The sequence below is a fragment of the Pleurodeles waltl genome, chromosome 2_1, assembly GCF_031143425.1.
Source record: "Pleurodeles waltl isolate 20211129_DDA chromosome 2_1, aPleWal1.hap1.20221129, whole genome shotgun sequence".
Classification (NCBI taxonomy): domain Eukaryota; kingdom Metazoa; phylum Chordata; class Amphibia; order Caudata; family Salamandridae; genus Pleurodeles; species Pleurodeles waltl.
In genome coordinates this window covers 369707006-369728473 of record NC_090438.1, presented here as the reverse complement: position 1 = coordinate 369728473, position 21468 = coordinate 369707006, and the positions used below count along the sequence as shown (strand labels likewise).

The 21468-nt window shown below is 45.5% G+C and overlaps 1 protein-coding gene across 2 annotated transcripts in view; it reads right to left on the bottom strand.

Moving 5' to 3' along the window:
• Window positions 1-21468, bottom strand: part of ZNF711 (zinc finger protein 711) — a 267445-nt gene that overhangs the window by 48503 nt on the left and 197474 nt on the right. The window contains exon 8 of one of the 2 annotated variants that reach the window (XM_069212629.1): window positions 12002-12142. The exons of the other annotated variant lie outside the window; for it this stretch is intronic. Coding sequence (XP_069068730.1) covers window positions 12002-12142 — 141 coding nt within the window. The remainder of the gene's footprint in view (window positions 1-12001; window positions 12143-21468) is intronic. 2 annotated transcript variants of the gene reach the window in all.

The following is a 21468-nucleotide window of genomic DNA, read 5'->3' as shown; positions in this document are numbered from 1 at the left end:
CCCCACATAGCACTCACTAAAGGTTTTAAAGCGACCAACGATGGAGGTATAACAGCTGCGGACGATGAAAGCTATTACAGGGCCTCTCAGCATATAGTCATTACTGAGTGGTGATCCGATACTTAGGGAGACCCAGCTTGTGCCACTGAGGAATGGGCCCTCAACTTGCTGGAGGGTGTGATGCTCAAAACTTAACATGCTTTGCAGGATGAATATGCCCCCACCGTAGTCAATTTTTTTTGTTACCTACAATACGAAATGTCTTCCAGCCCCAGGTTACAAATTTGGAAGAACTCCCTGAATTCTATCCTTGAAAGACCAAACTGCTGCAAGGCGACTTCAGTGATCACTAGGTATCGCAGGTCTATCGCTCCTTGGTCTAAAACATCCCAGACTTGTTTGCAGATTTGCGCTCTGCTTGGGAACAGGACCTAGTAGCCTTGTCTGATGAAGACTGGGTGGAAGCTCAGGCGTCCCAGAGGAGCGCGCCAATTACCACCTGCCTGTGTCTTGTTCAGTTAAACTAGTTACACAGGACATCTCTTGCACGCCACATACTCCACCGCATGGAGGTGATCACATCACCTGTGTGCCTGAGGTGTCTGAAGCACACCGGGGATTTCCTACATACCACATGGGGGTGCCCACAACTCTTCATATTCTGGGAGCGGGTTCTGACCTGCTTGGAGCATGTTTTGGGGCAGCTGACACTGCATGATTCAAAGCGTATTCTTTTGCATATCACGGATGGTATTGAAATGACTGTGTATGAATTTTCACTCCTCTGGACAGGTGTCATATTAACCAAATGGGATACTGCACGTCACTGGAAGGCAGAGACCCCACTGTCGGTTGCAGAGTGAAAGAGAGGCATGGACTGGTATATGGTCAGACAGCAGCCCGTTTACGAGGCCAGGGGGTGCCCTCAGAAACATGTGAGCTTGGGGAGTGTGGGCGGATCACAGGGGTAACATGCTTACATGCAGACTTTCCAATTTCCAGTGCCTTGATAATTAACTTAGAACTTATTTGGGAATAGAGCTTCAGTCAGCTGTGTGAATCCGCCGATATTATTCGGGGTGGATGGGGAGGTTGGGTGTTGGAGTACAACGTTTCCATAGTTATGTTTTTAGGTCATCATCACATGAAAAACCTAATAAAAAGAGTTATTTAAAAAAAGGGGGTTCTCCGTCATGTGCAAGCTTTCCAAGGCTGACTGTGGCGAGTCGCTTTCAAGGTCAGGTTTTTGAGGCAAGGGAAGACTGGTACCCTCGACCTCCAAAGATGGGCAGAAACCACCACCATCACACCCGAGGGTCACTGGTGAGGAAGAAAGGGAGCATGGCAGACTGAAAATGCTCGTGGGCCACCTTAAATCGCAAAATGGGGATATGTACATAGGGGTCCTGGAGGTCCAACTCCACCATCCAGTCTCCTTTATCCAGGGCAGAGAGAACATGGGCCTTTGAGAGCATCTTGAATTTGTCCTTTCGCAAGAAGAAATTGAGGGGCTGAAGATCCACAAAAGAACTGAGGTCTCCACACTTCATCAGCACAAGGGAATATTTAGAGTAGCACCAAGTTCCACACTCAGAGGCCGGGACCCTCTCTATGGCTCCTTTGTCCAAAACAGCAAGTACCTTTGCATTAAATGGACAAACAGTCCTCCCAATGCCATTTTGATGAGGGTGGAAAATATGCCAGGAGGAGAGGAAAGCAAGGGAGTAGCCATCTTGGACTATCTTCAGGAACCATCTGTCAGATATTATTACCTACCAGCTGTGGAGAAAATGACTGATCATTCCGCTTACCAAATTGTCCCTGAAGGCAAAGTAAAAAGGTTTGGAGGCTGATGCTGGACACTGGGGAACTGGGAGGTCTGTTATCCCTCTGGTCCTGGACATTATCTGCTAGATCCCCAACTTCAAATATACTGTGGTGGTTGCTGTTGGGGCAGCGACACTGCTGATAGGTGAAAACCCTCAAAAGGGGCAAAATTTTAGGGGATACTGCCTTCCGGGTGTGAAGAAACCAAGGGAGCATGCAGTGTATCTAATGTTTTTAAAGCACTCCAGGGAGAAGTCTGTCTTCTTGCCATAAAACAGAGATCCATCAAATGGTGTGACCATGAGCAATGCATCAACGTCACCTAATAGAAGCCTGTGGTTCTCATCCATGTGTGATGCAGCAGCACCATGCTTTCTCTGTCCTGCTTGCCTAATCGGTCTGTCGTGTCCATGACTAATAGTATGGCATATTTGGCAGTGTCCTGGTCACCTTGAATTATCTGCGCCAAATTGGTGCAGATGTCTTCTACGACTGCTGACAAGATTTCTGAGACCATGTCCCATAACAAGTAAAATTATCTACCTAGCAAGCAACTGGCATTGACTGATCTGAAGGCGAGGTTAGTGGATGAAAACATCCTTTATGCAAATGTCTCCACTCTTTTCAACTCTGTCCAGGCAGTTAGCGTTAACCCTGCTAGTGGAGGCCTGTATTATTAGTCTTTATTTCCATAAGTGCCTTTTATATTTCCCATTGGGCCCACAGTGTTGTTTGTACTAGATTATACCCAGGTCCTATGGTCTATTGGTCACCCCATTGTGTTGTAATGGTACACTGATGCTAAAGTAGGCAAATATGAAAAAGAGGACAATATCTGTACTCTCCTGAAAACATTTTCTACCTTTTTCTAAGCAAACAAGTTTTTAGATTAGATTTACAGACATTCAGAAATTGTGCCTTGAAGATGGTCTGACAGGGAGTTCCAGAAGTAGCACCCTGAAAGGCATATGATACACCACCTGCTGTAGTTTTATGTATCCTAAGGGCACATAGGAGATTTTGGCTTTCTGAGCGCAGTGTTCACAGAGGTATGCATTTTTTTTATTTTCTTCTGAATATACAGTGGACCCCTTTTGTGTACGGCCTTATGGGTAATCATTACAGCCTGAAACTTAACTCCTTGCTTGGCAGGTAAGCACTGTAGTAGCACCGGGCCTGTGTCCCCCAGACTACCTTTTGGGAACATTTAAGATCAGTATTTCCATTCACATGTTGCACTCTTTGCAGCATATTTACCAGTGTTTTGGTGCACCCAGAATTAGTACATTTGCATAATCCAGCCAAATGTGATTAGAAATATTGAACAATACAACACAATAACTGTAATGTAATGCCATCTCAAAACAATCTACTAGATTTCCAGGTAAAAAAGTGGATTTATTTCACCTTATAAATAATAACTTAACTGAATTGTGAGACACTACAAGTGCAAGGTGACACCCAAGTGAGCAACAACCATAACCCAACAAGAAAGTGAGGCAATACATGAAAATCAATGGTATACTGGTATGCACAAAAAGGTATGATACAATCTTTGACAAATAACACAATTGTTTATTCACACAATGCTTGTGAATTATCAAATGTTTGTTTGCAAGTACAGTTGACTGCATTTCAATTTCGATACTGGTAGTCCATCAGGGCTGTGGTGTTATTGCCTTGCTCTCATTGTGGAGTCCATTGCGGGTTATCTACACCATTGTGTCTTATTCCCGGTAATTTTCTCACAGCTATTATTCCATGAGTATGCCTCCTCATTCTGGGTCTTCTTTGGTGCTTTTACTTGGTGGCACTTAGCATTCATACAGAAGGATTTATTTCTGCCTTTACTCTGAATCCAATTCAAGACATAAGTTCTCCCAGGCCATCCTCGTCCTGATGAGACCCTTTTATCTCCTATTGGGTCGATTGAGTGCTAAACTCTGCTCAGAAACCAGATCGAGACATGCGAAGAATGCTGTTTTTACTAAATGACTTGTCATCTGGACATTAATCAGAGTTGCCAACATTTTCCCCATTGCAGTAAGAAATGAAATACATAACATGTATATTTGTAAAGTGCACATTCACCCGTAGGCCTCTTGGCGCTGAAAAACAGATTTTTATTGTTTACCAACTCAATGGTACTCATTTTATCGACCTCAGAATTTAGCATGAAAAGCTGAGTGGACCCGCCAGGATTTGATCCTGTGACCAGGAGGTCAAACACATGCCCCTACAGTGGACGCATTAGACAACTAAGCCACCAGACCCGGCTCTAAATGGGTCTATAATTACTCAAAATTAATAGATCACCATTAGTCTTTTTCAGCAGAGGTCAGACACGGGTCTTTTTCCAGACAGTTGGAAATTTTGCTTGGCTGAGTAACACATTGAATAATGAATTGATCAAAATAGGATGCTGCCTGATTAAAAATATACGGAGAGCACATCACTAGGGGAACTTGATTTAAGTTTTAGAATAGTCTGTTCTGAATTTTCAATTAATATTTATTCACAGATTATAAACCGAGATCCCTTGTGGTCGGCGGCAAAATCATGAAGTGATACAATCTGGGTGTTGTTTCTTATTCCATCAAAACTAGAATAAATGTTTTCCACCTTTTCATGGAAAAATAAGGAGAGATTATCCACAAGAGCCTGAGACGCAGGGATCGCATTTAACAGGTTTTGGATTTAAAAACGTTTAGACAATTTGGAAGACAGCTCTAGAAGAGTTTTCTGCCTCTGCAATTTGTTCTCTAAAGAAATCTGCCACTGACTTCTTAATATTTTTCTGAAATATTTCTAGCACTGTTTTATAGATTAACTTATCTTTACATCTCTATTCACATCTCCAAACTCTCTCCAATTGTTTACAACAAAAATTTTCGAGCTTTGAAAATACAAGCTGCTGCGATTTTTTGTTCCGTTCTCCCCCCCCCCCCTTTTTTTAAGGGGAGCTAACCTATTAAGTCCTTGACCCAGAGCTGCAATGAAAATGAACTGATTCCTTAATTACCTCAGGTAAATAAATGTTAATGTGTGAGCAGATCTGCTATAAATTTACCTCTGATAAGAAATTATATGGGCGATTAACACTATTTTGCCTGTCTACTTGCCGTTGGATATCGATATTTTCCAATCAATGGTACTAAAAATGATTAGTCCAAATTAGCGAACAAGTTGTTTCCCACAAGTAATGAAGGGATGTTAGTAAATATAAGTTCAAGTGAGTGGCCACCATTGCAAGTGGGCCCCTTAACTGTTTGTATTAGGTCGAAATCTTGCATAGTGCTCACTAACTGCGCTGCAGTCTTCCGATTAGAGTCATCAATATGAAAACTGCAGTACCCAAGCACTGTGAAATTTGCATACTGCATAACATAAGAAGCAAAATGTTACTTACCCTGTAAGCATCTTTTTGTGGCATAAAGGGCTGTAGATTCACATACTGTGCATTCTCCTGCCACCTATTGTTGGGCCTGGATGAATGGAAGTTGATTTTCGTTGAAGAAGTCTTTTGAGGCACGAGTTCAGTGACTCCTCCTTTTGTTGGTAATGTGCTTGGTCATCAAATTTATGTCTTCCTGCACAGCGGGTGAGGGTGCAACATGAAGCGAAGCAATATATTAGATGTCCATGTGTAAGAGGGAGAAGAGATAGTAAAGGACACTGCAGCGGCCTTAAGCGTCCATGGAGGCGGGTAGGAGCATGTAAATCTACAGCACAACAAGACATGAACAGATGCTTACAGGGGAACTACAAATTTCAGTTTGAGCATGTGTGGCTGTAGATACACATGCTGTGCATAGACTGCAAAGTAGTCTACCCCAAAAAGCGGTAGTTAGCCTGTGGGTGTTGCGTAGATTGAAAAAGTGTACAGAGTATTGCCTGGCTAACACTGACTTACTGGTGGGCTAGGACATCCACACAGTAATGTTTTTGCGGAGCGTGGGGTAGGCCATGTAGCTGTTTTGCATATATCAGCTATTGGAATGTTCCCAGAAAGGCCATAGTAGGTCCTTTTAGCTTTAGCATAAATCTGGATGCATCTCACTATCCGCCTGGCAATGACTGATTAGGACAGAGTCCTCTGTTTATGGGGTGGAGAAAGCAACAAACTGTTGTGTGTTACTAAATGACTTAGTTCTATCAATGAAGTACATGAGGGCTCATTTGACTTCCAAAGTATGAACAGCCTGTGCCGCAACTGAGTCAGTTTGTGGGAAGAAAACATGGAGTTTAATGGATTGATTAAGAAGCAACTGGCAAACTTCTTTAAGAAGGAATTTGGGGAAAGTGCAGAGGACAACCCTATTCTTATGTACTTGGAAGAAAGCTTCTTGTAAGGTTAATGCCTGTAGCTCACTTACACACTTGAGTGAAGTGATGGCAACCACAAATGCCATCTTTCATGAGAGGAACTGAAGGGGGCTCAAACAGAAGACCCATGAGTCTAGTCAGTACAATATGGCAGTTGCAAGCTGGAGCCGGTAGGATCCGAGGGGGGATGACTCTCCTGAGACCCTCCATGAAAGCCTTGAAGACTGGTATCCATCAAGAAGAAGAGAGAGACACATCTTGTCTGTCCTACAGATATGTGGCCACATTGTTCAGGTATGCAATATAGAGCTGAATGCCAGTTCACAAACCTGCAAGTGAAGCAGACAGCTGACAATTTCCTGCACTGTGGCTGTTAAAGGGTTGATCTGCTTTGAATGACAGTATAACACAAACCTCTTACACTTGGCCCCCCCCTGTGAGAGTTTGGATAGGCTATCTCAACCTCTGAGTTTAGAACTGCCTTAGGTATGGTATGGCTGGATATGGAAGGCTTAGAGGTGGGATTTTGTGGCGTTTACGGTAAACGCGAAGTTGTGTAGGAGATTCATTGTAATTTGTGTGTGGTGGGTGGCACTTTTGATCAGTCAGTCGTCCAGGTAGGGGAATACATGATCGTCCTGCCTGCTCGGATAGGCAGCTACCACCGTGAGGCACTTGGTGAACACCCAGGGTTCAGTGGTTAAAGATCCTCGACCTTGAGATCAGAGCCAGATCTCTCATTCGGGGAGAAGATCATCTTCTGCGGCCGATGGCTATGGATAGTGTGGTGCTCTACCTGAAGTCCTCGGTGCCGAATAGGTCCAGGGTGGCACCTACACTCCTATGTGACATCTGAAGACGAAAGGCCAGATCCTCACGTAGGGTCTTCTTGAAGGGGAAGGTGTGAAAGGAATCGAAAGAAAGCCTCTTTGTGCTCAGGAGAGAGGTACAAATTACACACCAGATGAAGGTCAGTCCGAGGGTACTTTGCATGTCATTGAGGACAGTAGGAGAATAGCATCTGTTCCATCACCTTTGAGGCATGGTGGTGAGATGTGATCGGTTGATGAAAACAGGTCTGAAGGGCGAGGCCCATGATGGGTCGGGGTCGACCCAAACACCGCTCGAGCGAAGCCACAAACATCGACCCGAGATGGAAAGAGAAGACACGGTTGTTAACAATATTGACAGAGGAGCAGACAGAAAATAGCACTGCAACAGTGATAAACTAGAGTACAAGAGCACAATTCCGTATCCAAAATGGAAGGAAAACAATCTAACAATGGAGTTGAGCACCAAGAGAAAAAGTCACTGTATCTCGTGACTCAGAAGACTTCTTTGAAGAAAATCAACTTGCACACATCGAGTCCCAACACTAGATGGCAGGAGTACGCACAGCATGTGTATCTACAGCCAAACATGGCTCAAACATATCATTATGGAAGGTAAGTACATTTTTCTTTACTGATAGACCCCCAAACTCCACCCCACAACAGACCATTTTGAAAAATACAGTATATAACATATATCTATGTTAACATAACCTTAATGTGGAAATATGCAATTTTACATATGTTTAATGAGATAATGAAGTGGAAAAAGATAAAACAAAAGTGGTATTTAAGAAATTCTACTTTATATTATCTCTGATACTGTGCACAATTTTCAGAAAATTAAAAAAGTTTATTAACAAAAGGAATACCACTTTTGGCAGATTCCTCACTTGTACCCCAGCACCCCAAAGTGCTGGTTAACCAAGAAGTCTTGTAACACAGTTCAGGCAAAGTATCAATCACTGGATGCCTGGGAAGCCCGGCAGGAACGCTTCACAAACATATGCAGGGATGACCAAATTACATCCTGTAAATATCAGCCACTGGCATACATTTGTGAGAGTAGTGGCAGCACCTATTGCCTTTGTGGAGTGAGCATAAAAGAAGCTGGAGGGTCTTTCTCAGTCAAGGCATAGCAGATCTTTATGCATAGCATAACCAATGCGAAATTGCATGCCTGGTTACCACCTTATCCTTCTTTGGATCCTCCAAACTGAACAAAGAGGTGCTCATCTACTCTCATGTGACATGTGGGGTCAATGTAATAAGAAACCACTCGCCAAGCATCACATCTATGCAGTTTCTTCTCTTCCTTCCAGAAATGTGGAGGAGGGAAGACAGATGGAATAGTAATGGACTGGCCCATGTGAAAGTCACACTCCACCTTTGGCATGAGTAAGAAAGAGGTACAAGAAGAAAGTGGTGACCTGCAGGAAGTCCATCTCCGAAGTCTGTGGCACCCGTCGCCAACTAGGGGAAGATCTGGGGGATGGCAAGAAATGACTGGAAGCACAACAGTGCAAGGCCCTGAGACGCAATGGTGGGGACAACCAAAAAGTAGCAGCACGAAGGGCACTTCAGGACACCTGGGATCACCTACATAACTTTACGAGACTGGATGATCGGCAGTGATTATCCCACAAAGGTGACAGACCAGGTCATCTGCTGGCCTGGCTGCCGGAAAGTAAACATCCCCATCCTCAGATATTGGGTCTTACTACACCAAGGGAGGGTGGGGGGTGGAAAAAGGGGGGTGTCTCCGCAGGTGACTATCAAGACCCTCCTTCATAGAGATGCTACCCCTATAGCTCTGGCAGATGCTGAGGGATTCCTGAATCAAGTGGAGGCTCCCAGATTAACTGGGAAACAGTATGAGCAATAGAAGCGGACCTATGGGGGTTGGAATTAAAGGATGCTCTAGGGAACATGCCCCCGTGGAAGGCATCGAGACCTGATGGGCTCCCGGTGGAGTGGTATCAACAATACAAAGCACAACTACTCCCCAAACTGCTTGAAACCTTCCAAGAGGCAAACTGCATGGGCACTCTTCCTCAGTCTATGCAGGAGGCCCCGATAGTGAGGATTTCAAAACCTTTGTCAATGATAAACGTTGACATTATGTCCTCTCAAAGGCCATAACCAATTGGCTGCGGGGGGTGGTAACATATATGGTGCTTTAAGATCAATGTGGATTTATCCCGGGGCAAGACGGGGGCACACACAATAAACTACAGTGCGTGTCACATGTCATGCACTCATTCCGGGGAGAAAGGAAGGAGGGGGCTTTTCTGGCTCTTGACTTTGAATAAACCTTCGACTCCCTGAGCTGGGAGTATCTAAGAGAGGTACTGAACAGGAGAGGCTTTGGTCCACAGGGCCAGTGCACAGGTCAAAGAGGACACAAGTAACGATTCGAACTGATGCAATTTCATTATCTGCACTGCAATACCTCACTCCCCAGAGACTGCACAGAGTATTTCCTATACGGCACAGGGGATGACTGAGATGCACCACTAGCCCAGCAACATTCCTACATATGACCTACACATACCCAGCGATACGGAATTATTGGTGCAGATAGGTGGAAGAGCTTAGGGGGGTATTAGTGCTACCAACTTGGAGGTCGCACCCAGACATTACCTACTTGGTCTACTTCTGACCCCAAGGGCTGGTGCAGAGATCTGTACTCACTTTCCATCTCTGAGACTCCTAATAGCGAGGAGTTACATAGCAATTCACTAGACTGCGCCCGCACCGCCACTTATAGCCAAATGGAAAGCGATCAGCAAGAGTGGGCCCTAGCAGAGGAAAAAAGGTTACATATGGTTAGAGTGGATGAAAATACAGAAAGATATGTGGAATGATGAGAGGAGATGGTTAACAAAATTTATGCCCCTATGCAGGATGATGTGTTCTCACTGAAGGGCTGCGATGGACCATCAGGAACTGATACTTGAGTATTGATTGTGCAGCATTACACAGGAGGGATGGGGTAGGTGGAATGTATGAGCGCAAGTGTGTTAGACTGGGGTCCATCAGGTGAGCCACATAAGCACGTCCACACATTAACCTGGAAAAATTTGGGGGTGGTCCATGTTCTACTCCACAAATTAAGAGAATAACCAACCCCATGGTCCCACTTAATGAGAGGCTGCATCTGAAGCCATGCCGAGTCACTGATGGGCCTGACTTGTCTATGACAGCTGCAGAGATTTTCTTTCTTTTTCTTGAGTAGTATTAATCACTGATGGGCCTGACTTGTCTATGACAGCTGCAGAGATTTTCTTTCTTTTTCTTGAGTAGTATTTACTATTACTCTTTCACTGTCTTCTTTGTTGCATGCTTGCCAAATGTCATGTTTCATACACAAAATTATATAAATAACAGGCCTGATTTAGAACTCGAGGACAGGTTACTTGGTCACGACGGTGAGGGATATCCCGTGCGCCGAAATCTAAATCCCATAGTATATGATGGGATTGAGATTTCGGCAGATGGGATATCTGCCACCATTGTGACAGAGTAACCTGTCTGCCAAGTTCTAAATCAAGCCCAAACTCTTTATGGTAATAAAAAAAAAAAAAAAACACTGGTACAAGTTTATCCAGGTAGAATACTGTGAAAGGTGGCTGGCCCAGGAGGGCCTGTAGCTCAGTCCCAAATTTACAACCACTAAAAACTGTTTTCAGAATAAGTCGTTGAACTTGCACTGTGAATTGACTCAAACGGGTAGCCATAAGAAACACCACAAGATTCAAATTCCAATGTGGAACAATAAACAAAAGGGGAGAAAATAAATAAGTAAACCTTTCAGAAAACATTCCACTAGTTTTGACTTGAACAAGGATGGCAGGTAGGGCAGACACATCACGGTGGATAGTGCAGCCAAATAACCATTTACAGTAGCCAGTTCCAGGCACTCCTATACAAAGCATCGAGCTTCACAAATGAAAAGCTTAAAGGTGTTCAGGCCTTCAAACTCTCCCCACTTAAACCTATTTCAGCAGCTCTCATAAATGGATTGTGTCAGGTTTTTAGGTGGCTAAAATAATGTCTGCAAGTCCTGATGTCAAACAGGGTGACTGCAGTTAGCACCACTCATTCTTCACAGGTGCAGCCCAACATCAGAGGATTGGGATGGATGACCTGATTATCCTGCTGCAAAAGCAGGTGTGCCCTGTGTGGAAGAAGAGAAGGGGGCAGAGTACTGATCTTCAACATATCAAATCCTTCTCTCCCAGTCTGGGACAATAGGGATCACTTGTGTTCCTCAACACTCTTGCACCTGCAGCAAGACCTCTGGCTAAAATTGGATTGGTGGGAATGTGTAAAGCAAACCCTGTGACAAAAAAAACCCGGAGGCATGTCTCAAGTGAACCATCCAGAGGAAAGTGTAGGGCACGAATAGAAGCATACTTCCTGATATGGTCAGTGGGGACAAGATCCGCTCTGGAAAATATCATTATAGTCAGGATTATACTTCAGGATTAAGTTCCCACTTGTGGGCTTCTAGGGAGAGAATGCTCAAAGCATCCACCTTATACTTGGATAAGGAAAGCATGGTGGGATGCTACCTGTAAGATGCCCAGTCACATTATCCAGATTTTAGGAATTAAACATTGTTGTTGGTGTTAACAGAACAAACACACACTTTTAAAGCAAACACATTTACTGGTATAATTATAATTGTGTGGTGACACTGCACAACCGTTGGTCAAGGTGTCTGTTAGAATAAGACAGAATATGGACATGCTGTACTTTGTCTCGGATAATAAAATAGGCTTTGCTTGAAATGATCAAACCTAAAGAGTGGGTGCTCCCTAAGATGTGCACATGGGCACCTCTTGTCCTCATTCTGGTTAGAAATCCACTGAACAGTACGGGGTGATTTCTTGGTACAGTGTCTCTGCTACACAATTACAGCAGACGTTCTTTTAATTTAGATGAGAAAGGGATCAATAGAGCAAAGCCCAACAACTGAATCATTACAGTTCTAAGAAAATCAAGCATTTTACCAGTTTGCCATTGCCTTGCTTCACCTCTTCTTCTTTTCTTTGCCTTCTGTTTAAATGTTCTGTTTGTGGTAATGTCACATATTTGTAGATACTGTGCTGTTGAACCATTTTTGTTGTCAATCCTTGAATCCATGTTGCTGCCTAGAAATATACCATTTGTTACCATACTGAACAAATCATAAACTTTAGAAAAGAACCAGAGGCATATGAACATTCAACTTAAGTTACTAGCCTTTGGTAATAATGCTCTTTCTGGTAGACTATCTAGTTACAGATTCCTCATCTTTTGAATATTCCCCAGGCATCAGACTGGATCTGGAAACATTATAGCAGTACCCCTGGGTGCCGATAGGTGGTGCTATGCAGCTCTGAAGTGAAGTTTTCTGCTTTGGAAAATAACATGCAAACCCTTCATAGGCACCACTCCGGCGCACTGACGTCACACTGTCTGCATCCCACAGACGCACAGCCCCAAAAGCAAATTGGTGTGACCAATGTGAAAAATCGTAGACTTAGGATTTTATTAAGAGCTACAGTTCAGTCACAGAACAAGGAGGATGTGATGGTCAGTGAGAAATCTGTGGCTAGATATAGTCTCTACCAGAAAGAATGTTACTGATGGTAAGTAACTTGTTCTTCTGAGAGAGATTTCTAGCGACAGATTCCTCAATTTGTTAACAGATAACTAAGCAGTTCCTAATTGGAGGGGGGCTGTGGCTGGACTCAAACCAGAAAGACCTGTAGAACCATGCAGGCAAAAATCAGTGGACCTGACTTTCCAGGCAATAATGCTCTGTGAAAGTATGGAGGGACGTCCATGTCACCGCATGGCTAATGTCTAAGACAGGGACTCTCTTAATATAGTGGTGGTAGAATAAGCAATCAGTCCTTCTGGATGCTGCTTTTTGGCCAGTGCGTAATGCATCTTAACTCAGAGCACAATTCTGTGGAAAAGGGATTTCTTCTGCATAGCCTTGACTTTTATTCGCTCCACCAAACCCCATAAAGAGCTGATCATCCACCCTGTGGTCTTTGGTACGATTTATGAAGAAGCTCAGCGCTCTCTTGGGTCAAAGAGAGAGAGTCTCTCCCTCCTCCTAGAAGGGTGAAGCTGAGTATTTTACGCGGGCAAGGTGATGGTTTGACCAATGTGGAAAGGCATCACAACTTGTAGCAGCAAGAATGACCGATTCTGCAGAACCAGTTTGTCTGGGAAGAAGATGGTGTACAGCAGGTGACGCAGAGCTCAAAGTTCACTCTCATACCCTGCCGCTGTTATGGTGATGAGGAACACTGTGTTGAGGATAAGGACCCACAAGGGCAGCTGTGAAGAGGCTAAAATGGAGTGCACATTAGAAAGGTGAGGACCCAGTTAGACCTCACTGTGGCATGAAAAAGGGAGAGGGAGGAAGGAAATATTGCAACCCTTTCAAAAAATATCATAACAGGAGACTTGCACAAGGGTCTGATTCGGCAACCGCAAAAAAATGCAGAAAGAGCCAAAAGCTACCCTTTAACTGTGGCCAAGGTAAGACCTTGCCATACTACAGACAAAACAAACAATAAAACCTGATATAACTTGGCCTGAACCGGGTCAATCTTCTAAGTACCGCAGCAAGCCACAAATCTGTCCCAAGGCATATAGTTTTAGTCGAGGGAAGCTTGGCTGCCAAGAGGACATCAACCATCTCCAGGATAAAGTTAAAGTTATTCAGCTGTCACCACTCAATCTCCATGAATGAAGATGGAGTTTGCGAAGGCTGATCCCTGCTGGTGTGACAACAGGTCCTCCCGAAGGGGCAGCCTGATCAGAGGATAGATTTTAGAGCCCAGGAGTCCTGGATACCATGCTCTCCATGCCCAATCCACAGCCTCTAGGATGACGTGGTCAGTCCTGATCTTGTTGAGAACTAAGGGCAGGAGCGATACTGGAAGAAAGGCATACCATTGTCCCACGGTCTACCTGAGGTGGAACACATCTCGAAGAAGAAAACTTCAACACACAAAAGTGCTGACATTGCTCGTTCTCTGCATTGTTGATCAAATCCAGCCAACGTGCTCCCCATTTGTTGAAGCGACCCTAAGCCACCCCAGGGTGTAAATGCCACTTGTGATGTGACACTGACAGGTGAGCTTGTCTGCCCTCACATTCAGTGATCCTGCCAGGTGGCTTCTTTGTGCTCTATCCAGTTCCTGAGGTGCAAGGACTCTTGTATTCAGGTCTGAATCCCCCACCCCTCCAGCCTTGTTCGTTCAACTGTCAAATCACAGTGGTGTTGTCCGTGAGCACCTGCACAAGCCTTCCCTTGTTGGATGGAAGGAAGGCTTTCAATGCCAGGTGGATGGCCTTCAGTTCCAGAAGGTTGATGTGGAGCCTGGACTCCATCAGAGGCCACAAGCCTCCACTGTCTACCTCTCTCAGATGACCACACAAACCCAGAAGCAACGCATCGTTCACCACTGCCAGCTTTGGGTGGGAAAGGAAAAAGGGTCTACCGCAGGCTCAATCGATGTCCAGTAATCACCTCTCCAGATCTCTTGCAGTCTTCTTTGAAATCTGAACGTAGTCAGGGAGGACCCCTTGACGTTGAGCCCACTGACTCTTCAGAACCCACTGCACTGTCCCAGCATATGCCACCTGGCATGCTCGACCAGCAGGAGGCTATCAGTTCCAGCTGCCTCAGAGTTAACGTCACTTAAATCCAGGACAGAGTCTGAAAGATCCAGATCATAGTCTGAATGTCCTGGACTCTCTTTCTCAGGGGAAAGACTGAAAACCGAATCATGTCCAGAATGCTCCAATGAAAAGAAGCTTCTAGGTAGGAGTCAGGTGTGACTTGGACACATTGGTAGTGAACTCTAAAGATGACCGGAGGTTCACCATAGTTTGGAAGTGGCTGATGACTGCCTGCAGCAAGCCCACCATCAGCAGACAGTCATTGAGGTAGGGCAAGATGGCAAACTGGATCTCCAAATATGTACTATCACTTCCACCATCACTTTTATTGGGTCACTGATGAGACCAAAATGGAGCACAGCAAACTTAAAATACTCCTGTCCAACCACAAATCGCAGGTAACACCAGCATGTTGGGTATACGGAAACGGGCGTCCTGCAGATCCAATACCACCATCCTGCCCACAGTCTAGGTCTGGGACAGACAACAGCTGAGCCGGTGTGATCATTTTTTATTTTTTCCGTTTGGAAAAATGCATTGAGAGGGTTAGGTGGGCAAGATCCTACCCGCTATAGAAATACTACTTGCACAAAAAGTGTCACCCCCATCATGACCAAAATAGGTTTGCCTCCTATACTCGCTTGACCAATAACCTTTGAAAAATCACTAAAGCCAAAGGCATTCATGCTTTCCATGGTGAGGTATGAAATCTAAGTACAAACAAACTAAGATGGTAACACACACACCCAAGAGTAAAAGCAATAGAGCATTGGTTATTTAAGAGATGTACCTGTGAAAAATCACTGTCATTATATCTGTGTTATTTACTGTACAATGCCCAGGTCTCTGTCGGTCCCCATATTGGTTTTAGGTGTGGTGAGATGTTGGCTATAGTTGTGGTTTGAATGAAGGATGAATGGTTAGACTGAATGCAGTAAGATTTGAGCATTTTAGTTTAACATTCTGGGGAACTGAGGGAAAGTGGGGGGCTTCTGTGCAAAGGAGAGGGGATTTTAGAAATGTCTTCTGTATAATATTGTATTTCTATATGAGAATATTTCAAGTGAGTATAAAATGTTTTGTAAGAAGAAACAGAGGAAATCTGAATAGACTACAGGCTTATATAGTAAGAGTTTGGGTCAACATATCTGTATTGTAATGTATTGATTTTGTGACTTATGCAACACCTACAAATGGTGGGCTAAGCGGATATTGTTTGATTTTATAGAATGTGTTGTTCCCCTAGTCCCGCACCCACAAATGTATGTAACAGGGCCTTCTTTTTGTTCTTCCAGGGGCTCTGCACCCAAGTCAATCAATATCCGTGCCAAGTTGATGTAAGTTCTGTTGTTTTCCCTGAGGAGGCTGCATAGCAAGTGGAGCCTCAAATGTCATTGAGTGTGGAGTCAGGCAAGGTCAGACCGCTGCTGTCTCGGACATTACTCTGGGCACCTCTTCGCCCAGCGTCTATTGATTTGGTACCAGTGTCAAAGTCCAAGGGCCAACATGGACCTTGGCGCCAGAGGTGGAATTCAGAATCAAGCCAGAGTCATTGTTACAGGCTCAGAGGGTGTAACTGGTGCAAATGGTGAACTTGCCGGAGGTACTCCAGATGGAAGACCTGTGAGCTTCAAAGCGCATGGCTGAATGGAAGTGTTCGATCTGTTGTGGAGTGGCAGACACCCCAGAAAATCGGGCTATGATGGAACCAGTTACAGGATCAGCACTGAAATTGGCCAACTCAGAGTGAGAACCAGGCACAGCCCACACACCTGCTTAGGCATTTAACAAATGGCACTAGGGGACTGAGTCTTACTTTCATTTCATAAGATTTTTTTTAGATTTATAGGATGATTTGGATCACGACAAAGACCAGTCTCAACCGCTTCTTTGCAGCAGAAATAGGACCAAACCTTGTATTTCGCCAGTGACTTTCGATGGTCCCAGCAAGGAGTCCTATGCCTGGTAATATAAAGTTTGCCTCATGGACCCAGATGGACTTTGGGTTCATTGATGCACAATTACTGCATGCCTTTGAGTAGTACCTTGACCTCAGACACCACAGGAACACCTGATGGGGGCTGTCACAGACATCTGCTTGCGACAATCCTTACATGGGTCAAAACCTGTTGTTTTCGGGAGTGACATCCCTTGCACGTTGTAGAAAATTTGGAGTGTGTCTGAGACATGAAAGAGCACTCTGGAACAGTGTCCAGTGGTGCCAAAAGAAAGGTACCGACAGTCCATGGAATTGGGCCCTGCAAAGGTTCTGGATGTCATTTCTGGAGCGGAGCAGCGTTAGTTCGCTACTGACACACAGAGGTACTTCTGAAACTTTTCCATATCCAGTCCGACGCCTAGGGAATATTCAAAAGGTGAGGAATCTTTGATTAGAAGTCTATCAGAATTTATATTTAAAGAAAGCGCATAAATGTATACAGTTTATAGTGCAATAAATGGGCTGAGTTTTAACCACTGCACTACACAAAAACCACATACTTGCATATAGTTTACTTTCATTCTTTAGAAACCAGCTACTCCTCCAATCACACGCTGACTCCATCCTCGTCTTCGACCTCTAGTGGTTTTTGGACAGGTCTGCACTATACAAATACATAAAGGTGCGTGGAAAAAAGCTACGAATAACTAGGTACTTAACTTCATAGACAACTTTTTGATACATAACAGCAGCTTCATGAACCTTACACTCTTGATCATGCAGGATATAGAAAGCTTTTCAATATCCAAAATGTGATACAGGTTTCACTAGAACAACTTTACTCACAAAGTTGCAAATGTTTTACAAACATTTGAGCCATAAATGTGCTACATGATGCCCATAATTACACTTCTCCTTAATATCCTCTATGTAAAGAAGCCAGAAAAAAGACACAGCTAGCTCAGGGTATAGAATAAAGAAATGCACATAATATTTTTTTTTAATCTTCAGAAAAGGAAAGACGATGATTAACCTGCATGAAGCACAAGTTACTTACCTTCGGTAACAAAATATCCGGCAGAAAGATATTCTGATTGCAGATTCCTTACCTTAGAATTTTCCCCAGGCGTCTGAATGAATCATGAGATTTTTCTTCGAGCAATACCCTTGCACGTTGGTAGGTGGTGTCGGTCGATTCAGCGGGCGTCATAGTCACTGTGATGACGTCAGGAGTAGTACATAAACGCCGCCTTCGCGCAGTGACATCAATTTCTTTTAACGACTTTCAACGCCAAAACCCAGAGCTGCTAAGAACACTGAGACTGGTGCGGCAGAGCCAAGGACCTGAAGGGGGGAATCCCTGTCCCTAGAAATCAGTTTGCAAGCGGGGAGGATGGGTGGGCGGTAAGGAACCTGCAACTAGAATATGTCCCTACCAGATATTTTGATACCGAAGGTAAGTAACTTGTACATCTGATAGAGACTTCTAATTGCAGATTCCTTACCTTAGAATAGATACCCAAGCAATCCTCTGAGGTGGGCTGCGAACCAAGATCATACTAGGAAGTCCTGCAGGACCGAACAACCAAAGTAGCCGTCCCAACGGACCTGACTGTCCAGGCAGTAGTGTTTAGCAAACATGTGCAGGGACGCCCACGTAGCTGGCTGTCAGATATCCAGGACAGAAACTCTGCGTGCTAACGCAAAGGAAGCAGCAGTTGCTCTGGTGGAATGAGCATGCAAGCCCTCAGAGGGTTGCTTTTTTGCCAATACGTGGCACATTTTAATGCAAAGTACCACCCATCGAGAGATGGTATGTTTTTGCACCGCCTTCCCTTTTTTGCACCCACATACCCAACAAAGGGTTGATCGTCCACCCGGAAATCTTTAGTACGATTAAGACAAAACACCAACTCTCTTTTTGGGTCCAGACGGTGGAGTTTCTCCTCCTCATGAGAAGGATGTGGGGGTGCATAGAAAGTAGGCAGGATGATGGACTGGCCTTTAGTGCGCAACACCACTTTGTCAGGCCGCACAGACAAGTATGGAGGTTTAGACGAAAGGGCTTGAAGCTCACTCCCCCTGTGAACAGTTTTGAAGGTGAGGAGCCGTAAGGGACAATTGTGCATCGGCTCAAAGGGAGCACACATTAAATAAGTAAAGACAAGACTGAGTTCCCACTGAGGCATGATAAATGGAGTGGGAGGAAATAAATGGGGGAGGCCTTTTAGGAATCTACTCAATAGGAGATTTAAAAAGTGAGGGCTGATCAGGTAACCTATGGAAGGCCGAAATGGCAGATATATACCCTTTAAGGGAGCCCAAAGCAGCGCCCTGCTGAGCCAAAGAAAGAATGAACAAAAGAACCTCAGACAGAGGGGCTGAGAAGGGATCAACAGATTTGTTGGTGCACTATGCCATAAATTTATTTCAACTTTCCCTTTGCGAGAGGGAAGAAATGCTTTCAACGCAAGCCTGATCACCAGGAGGTCCAGAAGATTGATATGGAGCCCAGACTCGGCCGTAGACCAGAGGCCTCTGATCTCTGCCCCTCCCATGTGGCTGGCACAACCCAAAAGTTACGCATCTGTTACTATAGATAGATCTGGTTGGGGAAGGGAGAGGGATCTGCAGTGGACCCAATGCGGATTCGAAAGCCACCACTGCAGGTCTTTTGCAGTTCCCTCCGAGTTCTGGACCATGTAGGAGAGATTGTCCTGATGCTGCGCCCACTGGAACTCCCACTGCAGACCATGCATATGCCATCTGGCATGCGTTACTAGCAGGATGCAGGAGGCTATGAGGCCCAGCAGCCTCAGAGTCAGTCTCACAGAAACCAAAGACAGAGGCTGAAAGATCGGAATCATAGCCTGAATGTCTTGGACTCGCTTTTCGGGTGTACAAGCCCAAAACTGCACTGTGTCCAGAACAGCTCCAATGAAGGCGAGCATCTGAGAGGGAGTCAGGTGTGACTTTGGCACGTTTATAGTGAACCTGAGTAGTCTGAAGGTGGGAGACGACTTTCTGGGGCGAGTCTGCCTTCAACAGCCAGTCATCAAGGTAGGGGAAGATTGATACCCCTAGCCTGCGCAGATGAGCTGCAACCACTGCCATCACTTTTGTAAACACCCGAGGGGCGCTGGTAAGGCTGAAGGGGAGCACGGTAAACAAAGTGCTTGTGACCTAACATGAATCATAGGTAACGTCTGTGGGCAGGCAGGATGGGGATGTGGAAATAAGTGTCCTGCAAGTCCAACGCTACCATCCAGTCTCCTGGGCCCAAGGCAGACAGAACCTGAGCCAGGTAGACCATTTTGAATTTCTCCTTCTTGAGGAAGTACTTTAGGTCCCGAAGGTATAGGATAGGACATAAACCCTTGTAATTTTTCGCCACCAGAAAGTAGCAGGAATAACAACCAAGACCTACTTCGGGCATATGGACCTTCTCTATGGTTTCCTTGGCTAAGAGACTGAAGGATGGAGGCATGGCTGGTGGAGCAGATTCGAAAGGGAGGGAGTAGCCCTTTCGAACGATCTGCAAAACCCACCTGTCCGTAGTGATAGATTCCCAGTGGGACAGGTGATGGCAAATTCTGACGCCAACTGGATGGGAGTGAGGGAACGGACTAGGAGGGTTTGGAGGCTGCAGCGGGGGCAGAGGTGAACTGGGCAGACCTCTGTTTCCCTGTCCCACGCCCACATGGGATTCTGCGTCCCCGGCCATGCAGAGGTTGGAAAGCATGGGTGGCACAATGGCTGGGCAGAGGACGCGACAGGGAGCCCCTTCCGTGGCCACGAAAGGGGTGAAAAGCGGACTTGCGGGGCGAGGGGCAGAGGAAAGACCAAGGGACCAAGCCGTAGCCCGGGAATCCTTGAATCTCTCCAAGGCCGAGTCCGCTTTGTCTCCAAAGAGACGGGAGCCATCAAACAGCATGTCCATGAGGGACTGTAGGACATCAATAGAAAAAACAGAAGTACGCAACCAGGCGTGGCATCTCAAGGCCACCGTCATAGTAACCGATCTGCCCAGAGAGTCGGTCGTGTCCAGCCCACAATGGATTGTGAACTTCGCCGCATCTCTCCCATCGTTCACAGCTTGGGATACGACAGCACGGGCCTCCTCTGGTATCTGCAGCAGGACTTGCGCAACTGTAACCCACAAAGGGTGGGTGTAGCGGTCCAAAAGGCATGCAGTGTTCACAGACCGCAGCACGAGACTGAAGGAAGAAAACAACTTCTTACCAAATTGTTCCAGCCTTTTTGATTCCCTATCTGGGGTGGGGAAGGGAATGTGCCTGAAGAAGAGGAAGCCTGGATGACAAGACTCTCAGGTGTGGGGTGTTGGGACAGGAATTTAGGATCGTTCGGAGCGGGCCAATGGCAGTGTGCAATAGTCCTATTCACAGGAGCCCCTGTGTTGGGTTTGGACCAAGTACTCAAAAGGATATCAGTGAAGGCTTCATTGAATGGCAAATGGGGTTCGGATGTGGAAGCCCATGGCTGAAGCACATCCGTCAGGAGATCGGACCTGACCTCTACAGTAGGAAGCTCAAGGACCTCAGCTGCCCTACTGACCACCATACCATAAGTTGCTCTCCCCGCCGTAGCCACGGTAGGAGGAGACAGCATGCCAGCGTCTGGAGAAGTATCCAGACCACTGGCATCGCCCAATTCCTGTCCCCAGTCCAAAGATGGGTCATCCTGGTATTCATAAGGGTCCAGGGACCCCTCCAATCCTTCCCCGAATTCATACCCATAGGAAAAAGGGTCCTAATCCAACCTGGGGCGAATAGGCCCCATTGAAGATAAAGGCGGCGTCTGCCGACGCCACTTCGACTACAAGTCGTCGGG